The 19851-nt window shown below is 38.1% G+C and overlaps 1 protein-coding gene across 3 annotated transcripts; it reads right to left on the reverse strand.

Annotated features, from left to right (window-relative positions):
* Positions 1 to 367: 367 nt before the first annotated feature.
* LOC122042296 (cullin-1) lies at positions 368 to 16958 on the reverse strand. Of its 3 annotated transcripts, none has more exons than XM_042602331.1 (20): positions 16798 to 16958; positions 16448 to 16658; positions 16257 to 16356; positions 14300 to 14485; positions 14139 to 14186; positions 13854 to 14057; positions 13702 to 13779; positions 13415 to 13504; positions 13246 to 13326; positions 13095 to 13157; positions 10259 to 10294; positions 10065 to 10151; positions 9846 to 9995; positions 9644 to 9699; positions 9457 to 9577; positions 9224 to 9385; positions 2020 to 2163; positions 1723 to 1941; positions 1470 to 1637; positions 368 to 759 (listed from the first exon to the last, which is right to left on the reverse strand). In XM_042602331.1, exons 2-20 carry the CDS (start codon positions 16585 to 16587, stop codon positions 658 to 660), a joined length of 2235 nt encoding a protein of 744 aa, XP_042458265.1. In that variant the 5' UTR covers positions 16588 to 16658; positions 16798 to 16958; the 3' UTR covers positions 368 to 657. The 3 variants fall into 3 exon arrangements, with proteins under 3 accessions (XP_042458265.1, XP_042458267.1, XP_042458266.1); XM_042602333.1 differs by having other exon boundaries at positions 16750 to 16910; XM_042602332.1 differs by having other exon boundaries at positions 16744 to 16909.
* Between the last annotated feature and the right edge of the window lie 2893 nt (positions 16959 to 19851).

Below are 19851 nucleotides of genomic sequence, written 5' to 3' on the forward strand. Positions count from 1 at the left end.
TCATCCGAAGCAGATACTTGATCGAGTTTGAACTCGAATAGTGCAAAAATAGATATGGTACCCACTGCCACGCCTAATAAATTCAACAACACTAGCATGACAAACTGCATCGCTAGAGTTGCATACCTGACACTAATTCATATGCAAACCATAGAAAATACATCAACAAGCCAAAGTAACAATTATTTATGGACCAGTACATTTTTCAGTTCAGCTACATTTTTAATGTGCTATTTTGTGCAAGCCATAGCCGATGCTGATTGAATATAGTTTGGGGCGTGTTTTTCTCGTAAGGTTGGCCAACTGCCTTTCGGGAAAGGCTCTAACGAAACAATACCACAAGTTATAAAGAGACAGAAAACAAGAATTCAAAGACAAGGTCAAACATCCTATGATTACAATAAGAAAATACAATAACCAACTTAGCACTAGAAATTTCACATTACACAATTCTCGTTGCTGCAGATATTAATGCTAGTAAAGCTTGTTTCAGCATGGATATACAAGGAAGCTGTCTCAGGTTCTTGAATTTTCTCCTTTTTTCAGCCAGGTACCCTTTTGAGTATAACTAAGGCCTGAAATTTGCAGTCTCGAATTTGGAAATTGATGTTCAGATGCCTGAAATAATGAGGCCAGATAATTGTGTTTCTCCAAAGGTCAAGCCAAGTATCTGAAAATATTTGGGTTATCCTTGTCTCTCTCCAAATAATCTCTCGTAATTAGATCTTCTATTCTTTTCTTAATTGCTTTGAAGTCAGGCTGTGTGAGCAAATAATTGAAAAGAAAGGTCAATAGATATGTCAGAAAAAACTAAATTTAACAAAATTATCAGTTTGGGTAGAATTGCTTCAATAATAAATTAGTTTTAAAGCAATGTCTGGAAACAGCACAATTAAGTTATGCCATGACAATTAGAGGCTAAGCAAACAAAAAGGACAGTTGACAAAGCAACCAAACAATACTAAATTGGCTGATGTTACAGTTATGAACCTAAAAAACCAAGATACGCAGATACAAGTTATCCAATTTTAGCATATCACTGTTAATGGAAAGTAAACAGAATAAATAAACATTTTGGGAGGAGTTCAAATAAGGACCCTATTTTTTAAGAACACAAAGGAAATTTATTTTTATAAATACTCTGATCCCAGAGAAAAGCAATTTCAATTTTGCTCTCATGACAATTGTTTTAATCTTTTGTAGATGAAGAGTGTTTTGATCAAAACATCCGAATATTGTTATATAATAACGTTTTATTTAAGACATTGCTACAGATGTATTTTAGATATTTTATTCTATTGGGCCTTAATAGAGTTTCAAAAGGGAGCCCTTGTTTGAGTGTTTCTAAACAGTAGGGTGCTTGATTAGGCTTTTGCCAAAATATTTTTAATCATGGAAGGCCAACCAGACCTCTCTAGTTCTCATAATGTTTTTATACTAACATCAACCAAACTAAGGAAGACAATTACCTTGAACATGCGACCAAGTTGTTCAACACATTCCATCACCAACTGCTGATGGCCCAATACTTTCCGACTTTTCATAATTCGAACAATAGAGGCATCAATAGCATACCGTCGATCTTTGTCAACATCTTCTATTACTTTTTTCTTCTCATCCACTGGGGGTAAAGGTATCTGCAGTTAAGAATAGCCAGGAGGCAAGTTGTAAAAATACAACCATAGTAAAGTAATATTCTAAACTATTATTTTATAGCCAGACCTTGATCCTTCTCATTTTGTCAGTGAATTTGGAATTGAACTCAAAAACATCATTTGAAGAAATAGATTTTGTATTTGGCTCTTTATTGAGAATCTTATACTTGGCACAAGAAAGGGAGTGAAGCAATCTGATGACATCATCATCACCCAAGTTAAGCTGCGCCATTATCTCTTGATAACTCAATCTGTCCGAAGCATTAAACAACAGCAGGGCGGCTGCCTGTATGGTACACTCAGAAGATGCTCCCAGTTAATTTCCATTTTATTCTGAATAAATGAAAAGTGAATTATTACAGACCTGATAAGTTGTCACAATAAGTTCCATTGTCTTGGGCTCAAACTTGCCATTGATGTTACATGTGCCCAAAGAATAGATCCATGTAAGCTTTCTGTGTTTGGTTTTGGTCTGATAAAACTCTCTGAAAACTTCTACACACTTAACCTGTGAGCAGCACCAAACATGTAATTATTGAAAACTACAATGAGTTATGCACTGAACACAACAAAATCCACAATGTCCTGAATAAAGACAATCCCTACGTTCTTGTTATAACCACTACTTTTCCATGTTCTGCAGGCCAGTGTTGTCTTCCTTGCCAAGTTTTATTATGCTCAGAAGGGAAGAGGCTGATCTTACTCTAAGAAAGTTGAAATTGATTGACAAGAAAAAGAAACTCAAGGACTAATTTCCTTGGTGATGCAAATTAATTAGACTAATTTAAAAGAAACCAGTCCATGGGTCAATGGTAAATATTAACATATTCTTAATTTAAACTATCTCCGTTACAATTACTTTATTTTGCTCAAATCTAGTTATAGTAAAAGCCTATACAAAAACACTCAAATCTTACTATTTATAATATGTTAATCACATCATAGGAAGGTAGCATCATCCATGTAATATAAAGTCATGAAAAATTATATAGTTTAGTAAAATTTTGTGAAAAGTAATTTAATATAAGAATAGTTAAACATTCTAGAAACTAATTCAGATAATGTAAAAATTACAAATATTTTAAAATTTTAATTTATTTAATAAACAAGTCAACCTGTTTATCATAAAACATAATTGTCTCAAGTCAGTCTTGTGTTCTCTGTAACTTGTACTTTAGGTCGCATAGGACAGTGCCATGACTCATTCCCAATACTGATAGGTCTAATTAGTTTCGGGCAATAAAATTTTGTTCTCATATTTTCTCTTCTTACTGGAGAGAGCAACAAGCAATGCAAACAGTGAGATAATCGATTGTAGCACACAACCTTACCAAATGTTACAACAAGTGGTATCCAAACCCAACTTTGTTCCCACTTCAGAATCCACATGTCTACCTTGCTTACTTAAATGATCCTCTTCTTCCATTGTTACTAACCATATAGACATTATATGCACTGTTCCCCTTGACACAAACACTAAACACCTCACCACCCGTGCACACAATGTATCGATTACAAGGGATCTGGTATAAGTGAATTGCAATAATTCAAGGAGTTAAAGATAAGGGATCCAGTGCACTAGATCCCATATAAACAGAAAATGCATAAATTCAAGAAAGAGGATAGTCTGATCATGGCCTCCTGAGCGCAAATCTACACTGAATTAATCAATATATGAGGCATGACAACTTCAACGATAGACTTATTCGCATAAACACGACATAAAGCAGCTTCTAAAAAAAGTTGTTTACTTTTTTTGGTTAATTTATAATTTGTTTTTATTTTGTTTCAAAAAAAAGTAGTCCACAAGATCTAACATTCAAAGAGGTGAAGTTCTAGTTCACTCAATTTGATAAAAGAGGTCGTCTGACACAAGGTTGCATTATTGAACAATATTTCAATTTTCTATGTTCAGGTGCATAATTTCACAGATTGAGAACCCACAACACTATAGAATCACCAATTGAGGAAAGCAACCACACCACTTCTACTATAATAGATACTAGTCCTGACATCATTGCTTAAGATACTAGGAGACAAAAAAGAGAAAACTGTCTCACCCTACCCTTCAATGATAGAATAATATAGTGTTTTCATTATCACCACAAGCATAACTATCATAGAATGTCCACATCTCATTTTAGCAATAAAGCCTGGAAATGTGGAAGACTGAAAATAATGAAGATAAACAAGGGGTTAATCAGTTGATTGAACCGTCTTATAGAGACGAATACTAGGAAGAAATTAGTACTTATTATTAAGAACTGCATCTTAGCCATATACTCACATTAAATGATACACAAAAGAGAAATAGTATGTTCTATATATATGAGAACTATGAGGCTATATTTTTAAGGTTTACATAGGGGAATTTAGGGTTTAGGGACATATTTGAGTCATCCTCTCCATAGGAAGTTGCTGGATGAATCGAATCTCTTTATCAGTCACAAAGATGCCCATCAAATGAGACTATATTTACAAATATACTGATATGGCATTATTCTCACACAAATAAAATAGACAGATTTCTAGTTTACTAACTTGGCAAAGACAAGTTGCTTGGTGGGATTGAATAATGCAAATAAAATAGACAGATTTAACACAAACAGCCCAATAAAATAAACTGATTCAAGGATCTGAAATAAAATTTTATTTTATTATCATTTTTACTATGAATCTTAATAAGACCGGGTGCCCAGTTGGCTAGAGGATGGTAGATTTGTTGGGCAGAGATCAATTCCCAGCGGGTGCATGCCCTAGGGAAAAACTCCTCCCACCCTCTAGCCACTTGGCGGTCTGCTATAGGCTGACCTCATGATTTATCTCCCTTCACATAACCTAGGGAGGGCTGTGAGGGGCGCTTGAGGTGAACGTAATCACCTTTTATTACAATTAATAAAACTGTGTTATTGTAAAAGTAGAGAGAGAGAGAGACCCTTCCAATTGTTACAACAAGCATTCAAGCAGCATGTTTGATCCACGTATTCTATCATTCTCCCTCCCAAGATTTTCTTGGTTCAAAAGGCATTATCAAGCTATTGGCACATATGAAAAAAGTCACAGCCTAGGGAAAGAGTACAAGGCATGCAGTCAGGATCCAGGGTTTCTCTATTTTGATGATGAGTGTTTTTTCCCTTTATCCAACAAGGGTAATACAATGGGTAAGATGGTTATTATTTAAAAAAAAAAAAAATCAGCCTTCAGATTTAGTGCTGTATCAGTATTATATTAAAGGCAATGCCACAAAATTTACAGTACATTCTTTTGAGTCTGTGATTGAATTGTTAATGGAAGAATATTATGGATAATTAACTCAAGTTTGCCCTCTACATCTATATTAAGAATACTTACAAAAAAAGGTCCTTTGTATGTGACAACATTTCAATAAAGCCCTCAACACTCCCCCTCAAGTGGGCTCAAAGATACTACATAACACTAACTTGTTATGAATTGAATTTATAAAGATTGCACCTCTACTCTAACAAAATTGAAATCTCTTTTGTACTTGTGAACTGGAGCAGAAGCAATGTGCATGATAACTTACTATCATAATATAGCTTCACTGGTCCAATAGAAGAACTAACTGATTCCGTCATTGATTATTTGACTTGAATAAACTCACAGATGGCAAGACACAGCTATTTTCAATCTATACAATTGATTTGGTCACTTCAGTCTACTTGTTCCTTTTCCAAAATATTAAATTATCTCCTAAAAGGAAACAATAGCATGATGTAAAATGTTGTTGGGAGACCAATCCAGAACAATACACCCTATAATGTAAAGATGGTCTCACACTCAATCATGTTATACAACACCTTTATTTGGGGCATTATTGAGATACTGAAAAAAAATTAGAGCTTCCTCCCAATAGCCCTTCATGTAGATTAAAAAAAATAGACTAATCACGCGTGTAGCAAATAAGATGTCAAGTAACAATAAGATAATTCAATTTACCAACCAATCTGCATTGCTTTCCTAGATCAGACACTAATTCTCCTTGTATCCATCTTAATTTGATATTTGAATCCATGGGAATGTCAATAGGTCTAACACTAAAAATACTAATTCTTCAAGCACATCAAGTACATATTTTTGCAATGAGAAATATGTGACTCCCTAAACAGGCAATCTCTAAACAATACTTTAGGATCTCCCAAATCCTTGGTTTGGAAGTTTTAAAGGAGAAGCTTTTCAGACATGTGATTCTACAATATCAATGTTCATGTCATCTATGTGAAAATTAGAATATGTTTCCCAAACTAAGATATAATGTGAAACATTGAATAATCTAACGCACCCTAGCCATATTAAATTATATAAAAGCATAACTAAATTAACCAAACCATGCTCTATGGTGATGCTTCAATTCATATAGAGACTTATTCTGCTCGTATAGAAATATATTCCCTTACAAAAGCAACCCAAGAGGTTGCTATGGCTATACCTCATCATCCACATCACCTTGCATAAAATATATTCACCTAAAAAATCAACCCAAGATGTTGCTACAGCTATACCTTATCATCCGTATGACCATGAAAAATTCATGTTATCCAAGGTAACAACCATTGGGATATATCTGTCAATATAAGGAAGATGGATTAAAGTAACTTTAGCCCCAAGGGAGAATATGTCCATATAATCATCACCATGTATTTGTATATTTTCTTCATCACCTAATCAAACTTTAACTTTATCAATTGAGCCAGAAAGGATGTTTTAGTAGTACACATCCACTTGCAACTAAAAATAGAATTGCCAATGGAAGAGTAAATAATTCCCATGTTCCATTAGAATGCGGCTCCATCTCAACTATCACAACCTATCTCTACCTTGCCTCCACCTTGAATCAAATAGAGCCTAGGGCTAGGAGATAGGTTGGTGAATCTCAAGAAAATCAAAAGAAATAAAATAGAATATCAAGGGGACAAGGAAGCATGAAAAATAGATTTCATGTGGTGCACTTGTACCATTCGTTTATAGCATCAGAAAGCATCAAATGAAGAGTTCTAGTACAGTAGAGGAGTCTTGAGGAGCAACTACAACATGCTCAATTCATGGTCATTTGTTGTAGGTCAGTAGCAGCTGAGTTTCTAGTGTTAGTCATTCTAGGTTTGTAGTGGATGGAAACTTGAGTCTCTAGTGTCATCCATTCTGCAGTGGAAGATTATGGGCTAGACAACAGAATAGGAATAGGAAGTACCACAACTAGAGACTAAAGCATGGGAGTTGAGGTGGAGAAAAAAAAACTCAAAGAAAGTAAAATTGACTTAAGTGAAAGCCCTATGTAACTCAAGTGAATAACGATATACATTCTTTAGACAAGAATAATAAAGGAAAGACATATTTAACAAACTTTGTTAACAATTATCCTTTACAAGAGGATAAAACATGGACAAAACAAGTGCATCCACACGTGTTGGGAGACTTAAGAAGAATCAAAAGGAAATAACAGAAAAAGGATAATTGATCATGAAGAATAGAAGAGTGCATGTGGGCTTTAAGATACAACAACAATAACCAAGCATTATCCGACTAGGTGGGCTTTAAGATAACGTGTCATAAAAATAGCATTATCCAAAAACTAGAGGGATTCTCATATCAAGTGATAAAGTTCTTCCGGGGGTCTATGAGAGTAAGATGACTGATGGAGAACAGTTTGACTTGAAAGAAAAAAGTGAAATATGCATGAATACTCTTTGGCATTATCAATTCTTAACACCCTTAAGGGGACAAAAACATTTCTTTCATCTCAGTACAAAAAGAAGAGAAGATAGAGAGGACTCCACACTATTCTTTCATTAAGAAAAATAACAAACAGTAGAGTATCTTCTGTATTCTTTGCAAGCTGGATGTCCTAATCAACAATGTACCTAAAGAGAAGAGGAGTCAACTGCAAGTAAAGATACATGAGTAGCATTGCCAATGAAAACAGTCCTTGAGATTCAATGCCTCTATACTAATCAAGTTTTCATTTCTGTGAATCCTAATTAGAAACAGAATAAGCAACAGAGGTTATAACACAATTAATCACTTAGTAAGTTTGTCTACAGAAAAGAAATTTTAGGAATATAGAGAAGAGAAGAAAGTGGCAAAGATAGAGTAGTAATCACATGGCCAACCACCTATTAATGATGACTCATGAAACAAGAATTGCTTTGATAGGATGAGATGCTAATATAGGGTTAAAGAAAAAGAAATATTAGCACACAAATGCTCAGAAGCACCTGAATCTAGAATCCAAATCTTTGACATAGAGGTAAGCATCATAGAAGCAATAAAGTACCTCTATGAACCAATGATATCACATATTGGGATGATGTAGAGCTTACTAACAAAAATAGCATCATGCAAAATTTGCTTAGTCTAAACCATACTAATGGGAGAGCGACAAGTGCAATTGCTGGAGATAAATACAAACAATTGTCCGTCAGTTGCACAAGGCAGACAAGAGTGGTGTTTCTGAAAGTTTCAAGCTTGTAAATGTTAAAAAAATTTAGACCAAAAGTTTCAGATGACACTAAACCAAGGAAGCATTAGAGAGATTAGAAAACCGAAGGAATCAGCTTCGCTAGAAGTAGAAAATCAATCCAGGTTGCCACAATTAAGGCATCTCTTCTTGATGAGAACCCACACCGCATAGGGAAATTAACACTAGAAGGAGCTGGGATGAAATGGTTGAGGTAAGCTTCTTTAGTTAGCTGCTTGCCACATATGATGTACACTACCATCGCCTTCTCTTGTTGTAGATTGAAGAGACTGCAGCACAAGAGAAAAGACTTCAAACGGGGGAAGATGCATGCTGACAATGAAATCAAGCTCTCCATAACTGCTCTGTTAATGGGCATGGAGTCTGCAGCTTTCTATAGTTTTCAGTTGTCAGTTATAGGAATTTCACCTGCTGATCTTGTCACAATAAACTATCAAATGAGTTCGATGGACAAGCAATGTTGTGGTGGCTTGAAGCAGCAGAACTGGAGAAGTCAATAGCTACATCTGGTGAAGAGACACAGCACAAGGTTCTGAATGCAAGAGAGATGGGGAGAGCATATGGAATAGGAAAGTGCAGGAAAAGGCAAGATCATGAGGTGCCTACTCATCTGGATATGACAACTGGGTTTGACTGGATATAGTTAGGGCTCATATTAATAGGGAATATTATGAGACATTAATCCTAAGTAGCCCCCTCTACCTTGATATCAATTATATTATAAAGATTACATAAGGTGCTTGTATGTTACAACTAATAAAATTTTCAACAAAAACAACTGGATTAATAAAATGGAAAGTTACAGAAGATTTCAGGAACAACATAGAAATGAGAAAAACGTTCAATATTTGGTAAAATGTAGAAATGATTGAGAAATATGTGTGTAGCCATAGCTAATTCAGGCTGGCTGTAACAAGTATGTTTGCTCAGAGATGGAACATATCAGAAGTAACCACATAACATAAGCACTAGCTCTTTTACTAGCATGTGAGAGATGAAGTCCATATTAATAGGTCAATTGCTAGGGTAGGAAGCTAAATATTAACAAGGACAAAAAGAAGAAAAAATGACAGACCATCTCTACAGGGAGGTTGAGATCAAATGATTTGTAACTTGGCCAAAATCCAGTTGTCAAAACAGTAACTGTTAGATCTATCCCCGGATTTGCTTGAGAATTTGTGTTGAGATATTCTTCAAAACTAGATTGATTTTCTCTGGCAAGAGTTAGATCAGTCACCTGAGGAAATTAAAAAAGGAGGTATTAAGCCAGTAATTTATAGCAATCAAGAAGAAACATACTATTCAGACCATGCCCTCCATTTTTGAGGTGAACTGTCCGCCACATTGCTGCTTTAGCTTTGTCAAAATACTCCTCTCGTGGTCATCATTAGCACTTTTGTCAAAAAGTAATCTCCTAGCAAGCTTCTTCCTGAAGGTGATTCACAATCAGGAAGCATGGTAATGAAAAAGGCAGAAACTAACATAATCTATATACCGATAGAACTCAGCAAACAGATCTTTGTCACTGATATATGCAAGTAGCTTTACAACCTGCAAATGCAAGCTTTCTTATCAATTGCAACCAAAAGTTGGCAGAAAAGCTGGAAAAACCCAAGGGGCAATATATGACAACATACAGAGATGAATAATGGGTGGAGAACCATACAAAGATACTAATACTTAAACAAGGTAATTACTTTCTCAAGTGTCTCTTCAATGGCTTCATCACTGAGTTTTTCTGTTCCCCCCTTCTTAAGGATATTATCACAGAAAGTAGCTAGCAACTCAGCACTTGAGCTGCCAGCAACACCCTTGTTGCAGAAAACCTCAAAAGCTTCTTTCAGTGCCTGAAAGGGTTAATAGAACTTAAGCCCACAAGAGATACAAGTTCCTCACAGCTGCATGAGAAATCAAACCTTATGGAATAGAGAGTGATTCTGAAAGCAGTCATTCACATAGGCCAAGTATTTGTCATGGAGTTCAATAATTTTTCTAACAAAAACCTGAAATTCAAAATTATTTTTTTTATTCACACACAATAACTATCCAATTTCTTACAATCGAAACAATCAGCTTGCAACAAAGTGCACATTGAAAGGTCTCAGGTTACCTGTTCTTGCAAACCAACAACATCCCTTTTCTCTGCCTGCATAATAAACATTAGTCTACAATAATGCTTCCAAATAACTGAAAAATGAAGGTTAAACTTTCAACATAATTTTGACTTTCTTAACTTGTACACTGCACAATAGTTTAGTAACTGCAAGAATGAGAAACTTAAATGGCTGTGATTACTTAAAAACACTAAAACATAACAAAATTCAAGCTTTGTAATTAGTAATAGTGCGATTATGGATAACCAAAGCAGAGACTGTTCAAATTTTTAGTTCACCCATGTGCAAAAGACCAATTTAAGCTACTACAACCTGTAATGTGAAATAATGTAGAGAGGCAAAAGAGTTGACTGGAAACAATGACAGGGATTATGTCGATTACGTTCTTTTGTCAATAGACCCAACTCAAGTTGGACAAAAAATAGAATGAACTAAGCATATGTTGACATGGAGGTCAGATTTTGGCCTTTGAGATAAAAAAATTGATAAATCTGTTTTAAGGATTGCCAGATATGGCTCAGTCAATCCATCACATCGAGAGTGATTCTGGCAGATATTTTTGGATTGGATCAAGTTGGATCCAAGAAGAAAATTTGAACCAAACTAAGACAAAATTCAAGGAGAACCTAACTAAAGGTAGAAAATATTTTTTAAAAAAATGGTAGATGTTCAGAATCCTCAGCACTCCTATGGCTAATAGTAAAGATCCTTAATGTTTCACTTTGGCACCGTTGTGACGGCATTATTTTGTAAATGACTAATTTTCATCCAACTCCTTTAGCTTGGTATTCCAAATTACTAATTTTCCATAACGAGTTACTTTGTTTTGAAACCGTCGAATTTGGGGAAAGAAAAATGTCTTGTATTCCATAATGGTGAGACAACCATTACATAAGCATATATAAGACAATATCTAACCTAAACTTAAAATCTTAACGTCGGACTAAACCAACTACATAATCCCCTTATTAGCCTAATCCTCTTAACACTCCTCTCAAGTTGGAGAGTAGATACTATCTTATGTCCAACTTGTTATATAACCTAGTGAAACTCTCATAAGCAAACCATAATAAAACAAAAATATAATATTTGCACTTAATCAAAATAGAGCTTAAGGAGTTAATGAAGCATGTAGCCAAGAATCTCTTTGATCCCAGATCAGCCAAAAATTAACAATGTCTTTGACCTCAAATCAGCACATTGGTAAAGAGAATAAAAAGAGATAGGGGGAAGATATCTAAGGAACTAATTTCCCAAGTAGGCTTCTCCCCAGAGCAATGCATACAACAACATGCAATAATCTGAGAGAAAGGAAAGCACTCAAAAGTCCTAGATGAAAGATAGACAACACAACTCGATTCATTGCAAGACATTGAAAAATGAGAACAAGATACTCTCCATTCAGTTCTTCACTCAAGATGTATAGCTCAACCCGATCCATTGCTAGACGTAACAAAATTTGAACAAGTTTTTTCTGTATAGGTCTTCACTATAGATAAATAGTAGGGTAAATAGAGGAGGAAAAAGAAACAAAAACAATGTTGAGGAGGTCAAGGGAGAACAGACAGAGTATAGAAGCACAAAGAGTAATTTAAGGAAAGCAAATGGCAAACACTAGGAAAAGAAACCAAGGACTGAGGCTGTTTCAACAACAGAACTGAATTGCTATAGGAGAAGGAACACATAGATTAGAATAGAACAAATATCAAGAAGATTTGTACTTTAAAGAAAATCTAGAGACAGGCAACCTCAACGAATCCAGATGAAGAACTCAAAACCAAGAGGAATCCATGATTTAAGAAATTTGGAGCTGAATTTGTGAAGAAGATTTGTTTATTGGGAAAACAAATTTGAATACAACTGGAATCTGGAGGAACAAAAAGTTCTGAAGATGAAACAGCGAAGAAAGAAATCTGGGAAACAATAGACATGGAAAAGCAGAGAGGAAGTAAAGATGGAGGAAAAGATGCCATCCGTGGATGCAGAAGAAGGGCAGAAAACCATTGCTTGCTGCCATTGACGGCAAGCAAATATGGATGAGCAAGAGTATGAGTAGATGCACTAGCAGCTCTATAAGGGCCAACAATGATACAAACAATCCAACAGAAGGCAAAAAAGAACTGGAGATGTGAAAGAATGCAGAAGAATTCAGTATCATCTTCAAACTCACAGAAGAAGAGATGTAGATCTGGGTTGTTAAGCAGTTGCATAAGGTGGCATTGTTTTGTTCATGACCTAGGAAGGTGATTGCCATGCACCATGCACACAGTGAAGGTGAATTTGGTTGAATCACTGGTGTCAGTGTCTGTGGGCACATACTAGAAGTTCTGCACCTGGTAACCAACAAAGGTTAGCAGCTCTTGGCAGGAGTCACCAACGATTCCAATGGTGATTAGTGAAGCTATACTGCTTGTTGAGTATGGTTTAACCATCTGGGATGCCTTCCTTGCTAAAGATAAGTGAGCCCCTCATTCCATAATTGGGCCATGATGAGATGTAACCAAGGACAGCCATAAAATTCTAGCAGTGAGGGCATAGACGATCCATGAACTGGCTTGAATGAAGCAGTAATGAGGGATCGAAGAGCAGAGGGAGGTTGATGTCGTTTTGGAAAAGAAAATTAAATGTACTTGCATTACTCTAAGATAACACATGGGTATATATAGGACTCGAGGTAACCCTTAACCTAAAATACCTATGTGGGACTTAACCTCGCTACATACTACCCTATTAAACTAATACTCTTAGCAACAACCTTAGTACTTAGATTAGCCCAAATTTAAAAATATCTAAATGGAAGTAAAGTATCAAAAGAAGACAATAATAGCCTACCTTCTTGGTACTTGCAGCATCTTCTGCTTGTTTGACCAAGGCTGTACCCTCAGCAGTCACATGCTACATGACAATAATGATTTTGAACTCACAGAATTCAGGTGAAATTTCATTAACACTGTAAATATATATTAAAAAATAAAAAAGAAACCTGCTTAAATATTTGAGAAACAGGATCAAGACCACGAGATATTCTGCAAAAGAGCCTATACATACGTGAGAGGTCCTCCACCTATAATACAAAGGAAATTCACGGTCACTTATTAACCTTCACATGATTACTTAATACAGAGACGCTAACAACAAAGAGATGTAGGTACCTTGTCATCTCGAAGTAAGGCATGGCACCCAGAATGTTCCTTTTCCAGAAGTTGGCTGGCATATGCAAATAGCAACTCGTGTTGCACTTTCTAGGATTAAGAAAAGTTAAAAGGTTAAAATTTGTTGACTCAAACAAAATTTGGTCATCGAAATTGGCAAAACAAAGCAAGTTATTTGTAAATTATATCCATACATTGTCAAAATTACAAGTAAACTTTAGTACTGTAACACAAGTAAATTCAAGTTATAAATCACTAATTGTCATGTAAATTAGGGCAGAGTGTACCTCTAGCATCTTCTGTTCACTAGTAGAATGCAAGTAATGAGCTACCCTATCTTTCTCACGCTTTAAGCACTCTTCAGCCTAACAAAGCCAGATTTGAGATGAAAATTTGCTAAGGTAATCGATCCTACTCTAGCAATTCAGGAAAGTAATACCTTTAACATGTAATCTGGGCATGAATCTTCTAGAATCCAATTTGAAGCTTTCCTAGAATAATAGGCTGCAGTATCCTCGAGTAGATCTGCTTCAAAGTCATTTTCATAACATTCCATATTACCCAACCCAATCTCCACAAAAATGTCCAAGACATTCTTCAACAAAGCGCGATCAATTTGCTCCCCCTCACGTTCTCGATCAATCTACTTAGCAGACCAATCAAAATCAAATTGAACTGGATATATAAAGTAGAGTAATTGTTCAAAGAAAAATCATCAAGTTACCAGAGAAATAACAGCATCTTTAACCTTCCCTTTGACCTCATGATAAACCTGCAAACCTCAAGAAGAACAAATATAAAGAATATCTAACCAGTGGGACTCAAATAATATATTGTACAAAAATGATTCAGTAAAGAACACAAGACAAGAAAGTTGCAACTTACCAGCTCACGGAAACAAGTAAGGCCAACTTCATTCAGCGGAGGAAGTGACCTCCGTGCAATGAAATAGCGATCAAGATAATGAAAAAAACGAGAAAGCCATCTGACCATGACTTTATGATTTAACCATCTTTTAACTAATTCCCTCAGCATAAATTCGTCATGTTTCTCTCTCAAAGATGGCAATACCTGAGCAGAAGAAGAAAGAAACTTCAGCAAAATTATGAAAGATAGTTACTGTTACAAATTCATATTATTAAAAGTTATAAGCAAATGAAAGATATCAAAATAAAATTTCAGAGATCAAAGAATCAAATGCACAAAGTAATTTAGTTACTGTACATTAAATTTAAACTCTAAACCTTCTTTCATGCCAATTACATCTAATTATAAGTTGTGTCTTATTGTCAGAATCTTTTTACACAACTGCATTTCCTTCTCTTAGGTGTATCCTCTAAGGACATGTGCAAATCAGCAAACCATGAGCATAACCATTGGCCAAAATTCACATACTTTTGATGTCTCTTGATAGAAGAGAAGGACCAAAACCAACTCTTGGATTGTAAAGACTATGTGCTAAAGTATGAATATACTGATTTTATAATATCAGAAAAGAGATGACTCATTAAGTAGTTGGCTTCTTTAATAATTAGATTTTGAGGCATTTTATTCTACCTCACAGGGAAAACTTTAGAGACACAGGAGGCATTAGTTTCGACATCCTATCACTTACAAATGTGAATAGGTTTACTGACAATCTACTCATTAAGGTCAAGGGTTATTGTAATAGAATTAACAAGCCAAGCCAAATAGCTTGAACCTTACAGATGTTCTCTCTAATGTAATATACTGCAACCTGTCATTATCTACTAGCCCTCTAACAAGACCAGCCCATAATGGAATTGGACAAACACTAAAGTGAACATCTTGGGTTTTCAACCCTTACATGCTGAAAATAATCAAGATGCAATATTCACACAAGGAGCTCAATGACTGGGAGGCCTAATTGTAAATTGTTATAACTTTCTTATCAATAGACATTGACAACAAGTACATATAGAAAAATTTATTCTCCTTCTCATACACTTATGAAATTTCTATGATATCTGGAAAGATTTATTACTCTCCTTCTTGGGCACTTATGAAATTTCCTGGAATGTAAACATGAAAGAAACAGGAGTAGAGAACCATCTAGAAAATCAATAAAGAAACCAATCACTACCACATAAATTGATCAGACGAAATTGTATGGGTCAAAAGAAAACAAAATGAAGTAACATGGAATTGAATTTCTTAATAAAAAATGGATTTTTAAGATCTCCCCGTGATATGAACTGTCATCTAAAAAGAGAAAGGTAATTTACTTTGGCAGCCTAGTACCACAAAGGTTCCAAAGACAAGCAATATTTTTTTAGGAAAGGAGCTTTCGCTTATTGCTCTATTTTTGGAAAATAGGTTTCCAAGTCGATGACTAATGCAGTTGACTAGCTCAACATAGACCATAACAACTCCCATAATCCCATGATATAACATTGCAGCTAACATCGCCCCTAAATCTTATTAAGAGGAAACTGTCATTTACAGGTATAGGGGCTGAAAATCAGTGGATTCGTCATAGCTTGAGTTAGCATCAATCTTCTCAAACTCAATGCTGAATTGCAAATGGGAAAAGTTTTGTAAGAAGAAACAAATGCTACATAGGAATTAAATTTCAAAAAGTGTGAACGAAAATAGACCTTGGCACAACCCAAATTGGTACGGTAAATCATAGCTTAACAAGCAGATAGTTGCACGCTTGAAGCTAATTACAGATTAGGCGTCCATAATTTAATTGTTTGGAGAATTCATACTAGATCGCATAAAGTACCACAGTAAAAAAAAAAAAAACACCCCGGCGTCGATCAAAGAAAAAGTTCTCTTACAAAATTGGATCTAAGCAAGGAAACTGAATCGTGCTCACCATGGAAGTGATGTACTCCTCAAAAGACTCCCTGTACTTGTCGTATAGCTGCTGCGAGTAATCGTGTGGAGGTTTCTGAGTGCACATGTTGTATATAGTCCTATTTCAACAAAGGGATAACAACTCCATAACCATCAAAACACTTATCTGGCGAACAAAAGTTAAAGCAAGGTGAACTACGAGCGACATACGTGTAGAGCATCATGTAGTCCTCCGAGCTAAACTGCGGCTCCGGGAGCCCCTCCAAGATGTTCTTCAGCTTGGTGATACCCTTCTGCATGAACTCCCATCCCTGCTCCAAATCGATCGTCTTCCTCTCGTGCATCGACATCCTGCTCCGCGCCCCCCTCCCCGCAACCAAATCCGCCGCGAATCCAAACCCTAACTCCAGCCACCTGCCATCTAACAAGATCAAGGAGGCTAAATCAGACGAATGGAACGCCAATCAGCGAGCAGAAGAACGAAACGAAAGGGGAAAGTGGAATACGGAAACGGCGGAGGTAGAGAGGAGGACGATCGCACTAGAGATCGGAATTCTAACCCTAAAAGAAGCGGAAGATAGTGCGGGAGAGGGAGAAAGGAGTCGGAGCGGCCTGCTGTGGTCGCGACGGTGACCGATGAAGTTTGACGATTGCGATGAAAACCGAAGGAGGTTGGGGGAAAAATCAAAAAGCTTCGTCCTCCCGCATGGGATCTTCACAACGGATTCAAATGCGATCGCATGTGAATGATAAAAAGTAATAGCTCCCAATGTTGGGTTGATTCATTCGCGAACAAGCTGCGATCGCATAATCACAGAAGGCTATTGGGAAAGATGTACGCTCACGCGTGTAGCCCGGTCTCTGCGTTTGAGATTAGAAAAGTAGGACCTACTTTGGAGAAGCAATAGTGGCTCGGGTGGAAAAGTGGATCGTTCATAACTTTTTGCTTCTTTCGATAATGGGGATAGGAAAGCAGCGGTGCCGGGCGATGGAATGGGCTGGGAGAGACTGGCTCGAGAGATCGGCGTCCGTCGTGCTCATTTCACGTCCGAAGTGTTATTTAAGGAAAATAATTTTTTCGCTTTGGAAAAAAACTGACAAAAATATTTTGTTATTTAATTACGAATCTATACCTTCTAATAATCGCTCTCAATTGATTTAGTATAATATAAAATTATATTATATTAATATTATTTTTCTTTTCACATAAAAAAATAATTTTAAAATATTAGTAATTTCAATTTTTTATAATTCTCAAATTACAAATGGATAATCTAATTATTACTATCTATATTATTTTTTCTCACAACCTCAATCCTCATAATTTTTACTACTGTTTTCTCTTTCTTATTTTTTTTATATCACAACATCAATCCATCCATCTGTTTTAGCTCTTCTGCATATCGATACAGCCGAATCAACCCATTTATATCTCAATAACTTAGAGATATGATTAATAACATAACTTCTACTTTATTTTCAAATAAAAATTTTTATAGAATAAATCATACTAATTGATCCGGTGATAAGGACGGGGGATCTTCGTCGGCGGAGGGTCAGCAGCACGTGGAGGTCAAAAGCCAAGGGATTCAACCAGGAAACCCACCGACTGGACGAAGCAGGTCGACCGACCGGTCACCGCAGGTCGACCGACCGAGAATCCCCGGACCGAATCAAAACAACCCGACTAGGGGTCGGGTTTCCGATGCTCGAGGTAAAAAGGCTTCAAGGGTCGAGCGGGCTGTCCGTTCGGCCGGTACACAAGGCAACACAGGTAGGAGCAGTCTCATCCGAGCGTATGACCGATGCAAAAGTGATATGTCTGCGAGCAGCCGATCCGCTCGGCCCTGGAACAGACAAGGAACGTAAGAGGACAAAGGAGACAGGGAATAACATCATCCTCTAGACACCTGCCGCCGATAAGCAGTAGAGTTGGCGGGCGAGCCGTACACAGAATCATACGGTGGAAGCTTCCACCGTCACATCCGGGATATGCTCGGACGATTGCGAAATGGCGCCAGAGGTACTTTTCTGACACGGGCTCGTTAAGGTATGTTTGGGGAAGCGTGCACGCATCGGGAAGCGTGCTCGCGTTCCCCCGGGGTCCTATATAAAGACCCTCAGACGTCAACGAAGGTATGCACACATCTCTATTGTAGCCTCGTTACGCTGCCTCTCTCGTTGCCTGACTTGAGCGTCAGAGGGTCGTCGCCGGGAAACCCCTCCCGGCTCGGCTTCCTTGCAGGTTCGTCGGAGAGCTACACCACCAGTCGGAGACAGCGGAGCGTGCCACATCCCCAGCGTCCGTCGACTCAGCGCTCGGACAGAATCAAATTGGCGCCGTCTGTGGGAACGCACCTGAATCCGAGCCAAGAAGATGGAAGAAGCTAGACGTCAACTTTTGGTAACGCTCTCTCCTGAGGAGCTCGAAACACTCGTCCAAGCGCGAGCAGCGAAAATAGTGGAGCAGCAACAGAAAGCTCAGGCCGAGCGGGCAGTGCAGCAAGCGACATCAGCCTCGGGAGGTCGAGCGCCACCCGAAGACCGGCAAGAGCAGCTCTCAATATGGGGGCAAAATAAGAGGTCGGCCGGCACACAGATGGGAGCGCCGCCCGCCCCGATACCTTTTCATCAGGCTCTGTTCTAGACGCCCTCGAAGGTGGCGCAAGCCAATCAAGACAAGGGATCCTCGTCGGACGAAGCACCCATCCGGGACGTCAGAAAAGGAAAGGCGCCCCGATCGGACGCGTCTCCCGAGCGGACCAACCGACAGTTCTCAGATGCTATCCTTCGCGATCCACTGTCGAGGCATTATGTGCCCCCTGCGATCGGGGAGTACAACGGGATAACCGACCCAGACGACCACCTGGGCAAATTCGACAGCACCGCCACTCTGCATCAGTACACAGATGGTGTGAAATGCCGAGTGTTCCTCACCACGCTTTCGGGATCGGCGCATCGGTGGTTTCGAAGACTGCCAGACGGCTCCATCACAAGTTTCAAGGAATTTCGAACGGCGTTCCTTCATCATTTTGCAAGCAGCAGGCGCCACCAGAAGACAAGCGTCAGCCTGTTTGCCATCAAGTAAGGCGCGAGGGAGCCACTCCGAGCTTACATCCAGCGCTTCAACCAGGTGGCCATGGACATTCCAACGGTCACCTCGGAGACAATGATGAACGCGTTCACGCAAGGACTCATGGATGGTAACTTCTTCCGATCGCTCATCCGGAAGCCGCCCCGGGACTACGTCCACATGCTGCATAAGCCAATGAATACATCAATGTGGAGGAAGCCCAGGCGGCGAGAAGAAAAGAAGCCCAGAGCGACCAACCAGCTCCAGTCGAGCGGAAGCAACCCATCAGTCACCAACCACCCAGAGGACCGCGAGCCGAAGCCGCCCGTCCTCATCAGCACACTCGGCCGCACGCCGTCCAGCAAGTTGCGGTTGATCGGCCCAAGCACAAGGGGAAGGTATGGACTCCGATGTTTTGTTCACTCCATCAGTCGGCCACTCACAATACCCGTGACTGTCGGAGCCTACCCCCCATCGCTCATCCCGCGCCGAGGAGTTACCATCGTCGATCGCCTTCACCAGACCGGCAACACCAACAGCG

Source organism: Zingiber officinale, chromosome 2A, assembly GCF_018446385.1.
Source record: "Zingiber officinale cultivar Zhangliang chromosome 2A, Zo_v1.1, whole genome shotgun sequence".
Lineage (NCBI taxonomy): Eukaryota > Viridiplantae > Streptophyta > Magnoliopsida > Zingiberales > Zingiberaceae > Zingiber > Zingiber officinale.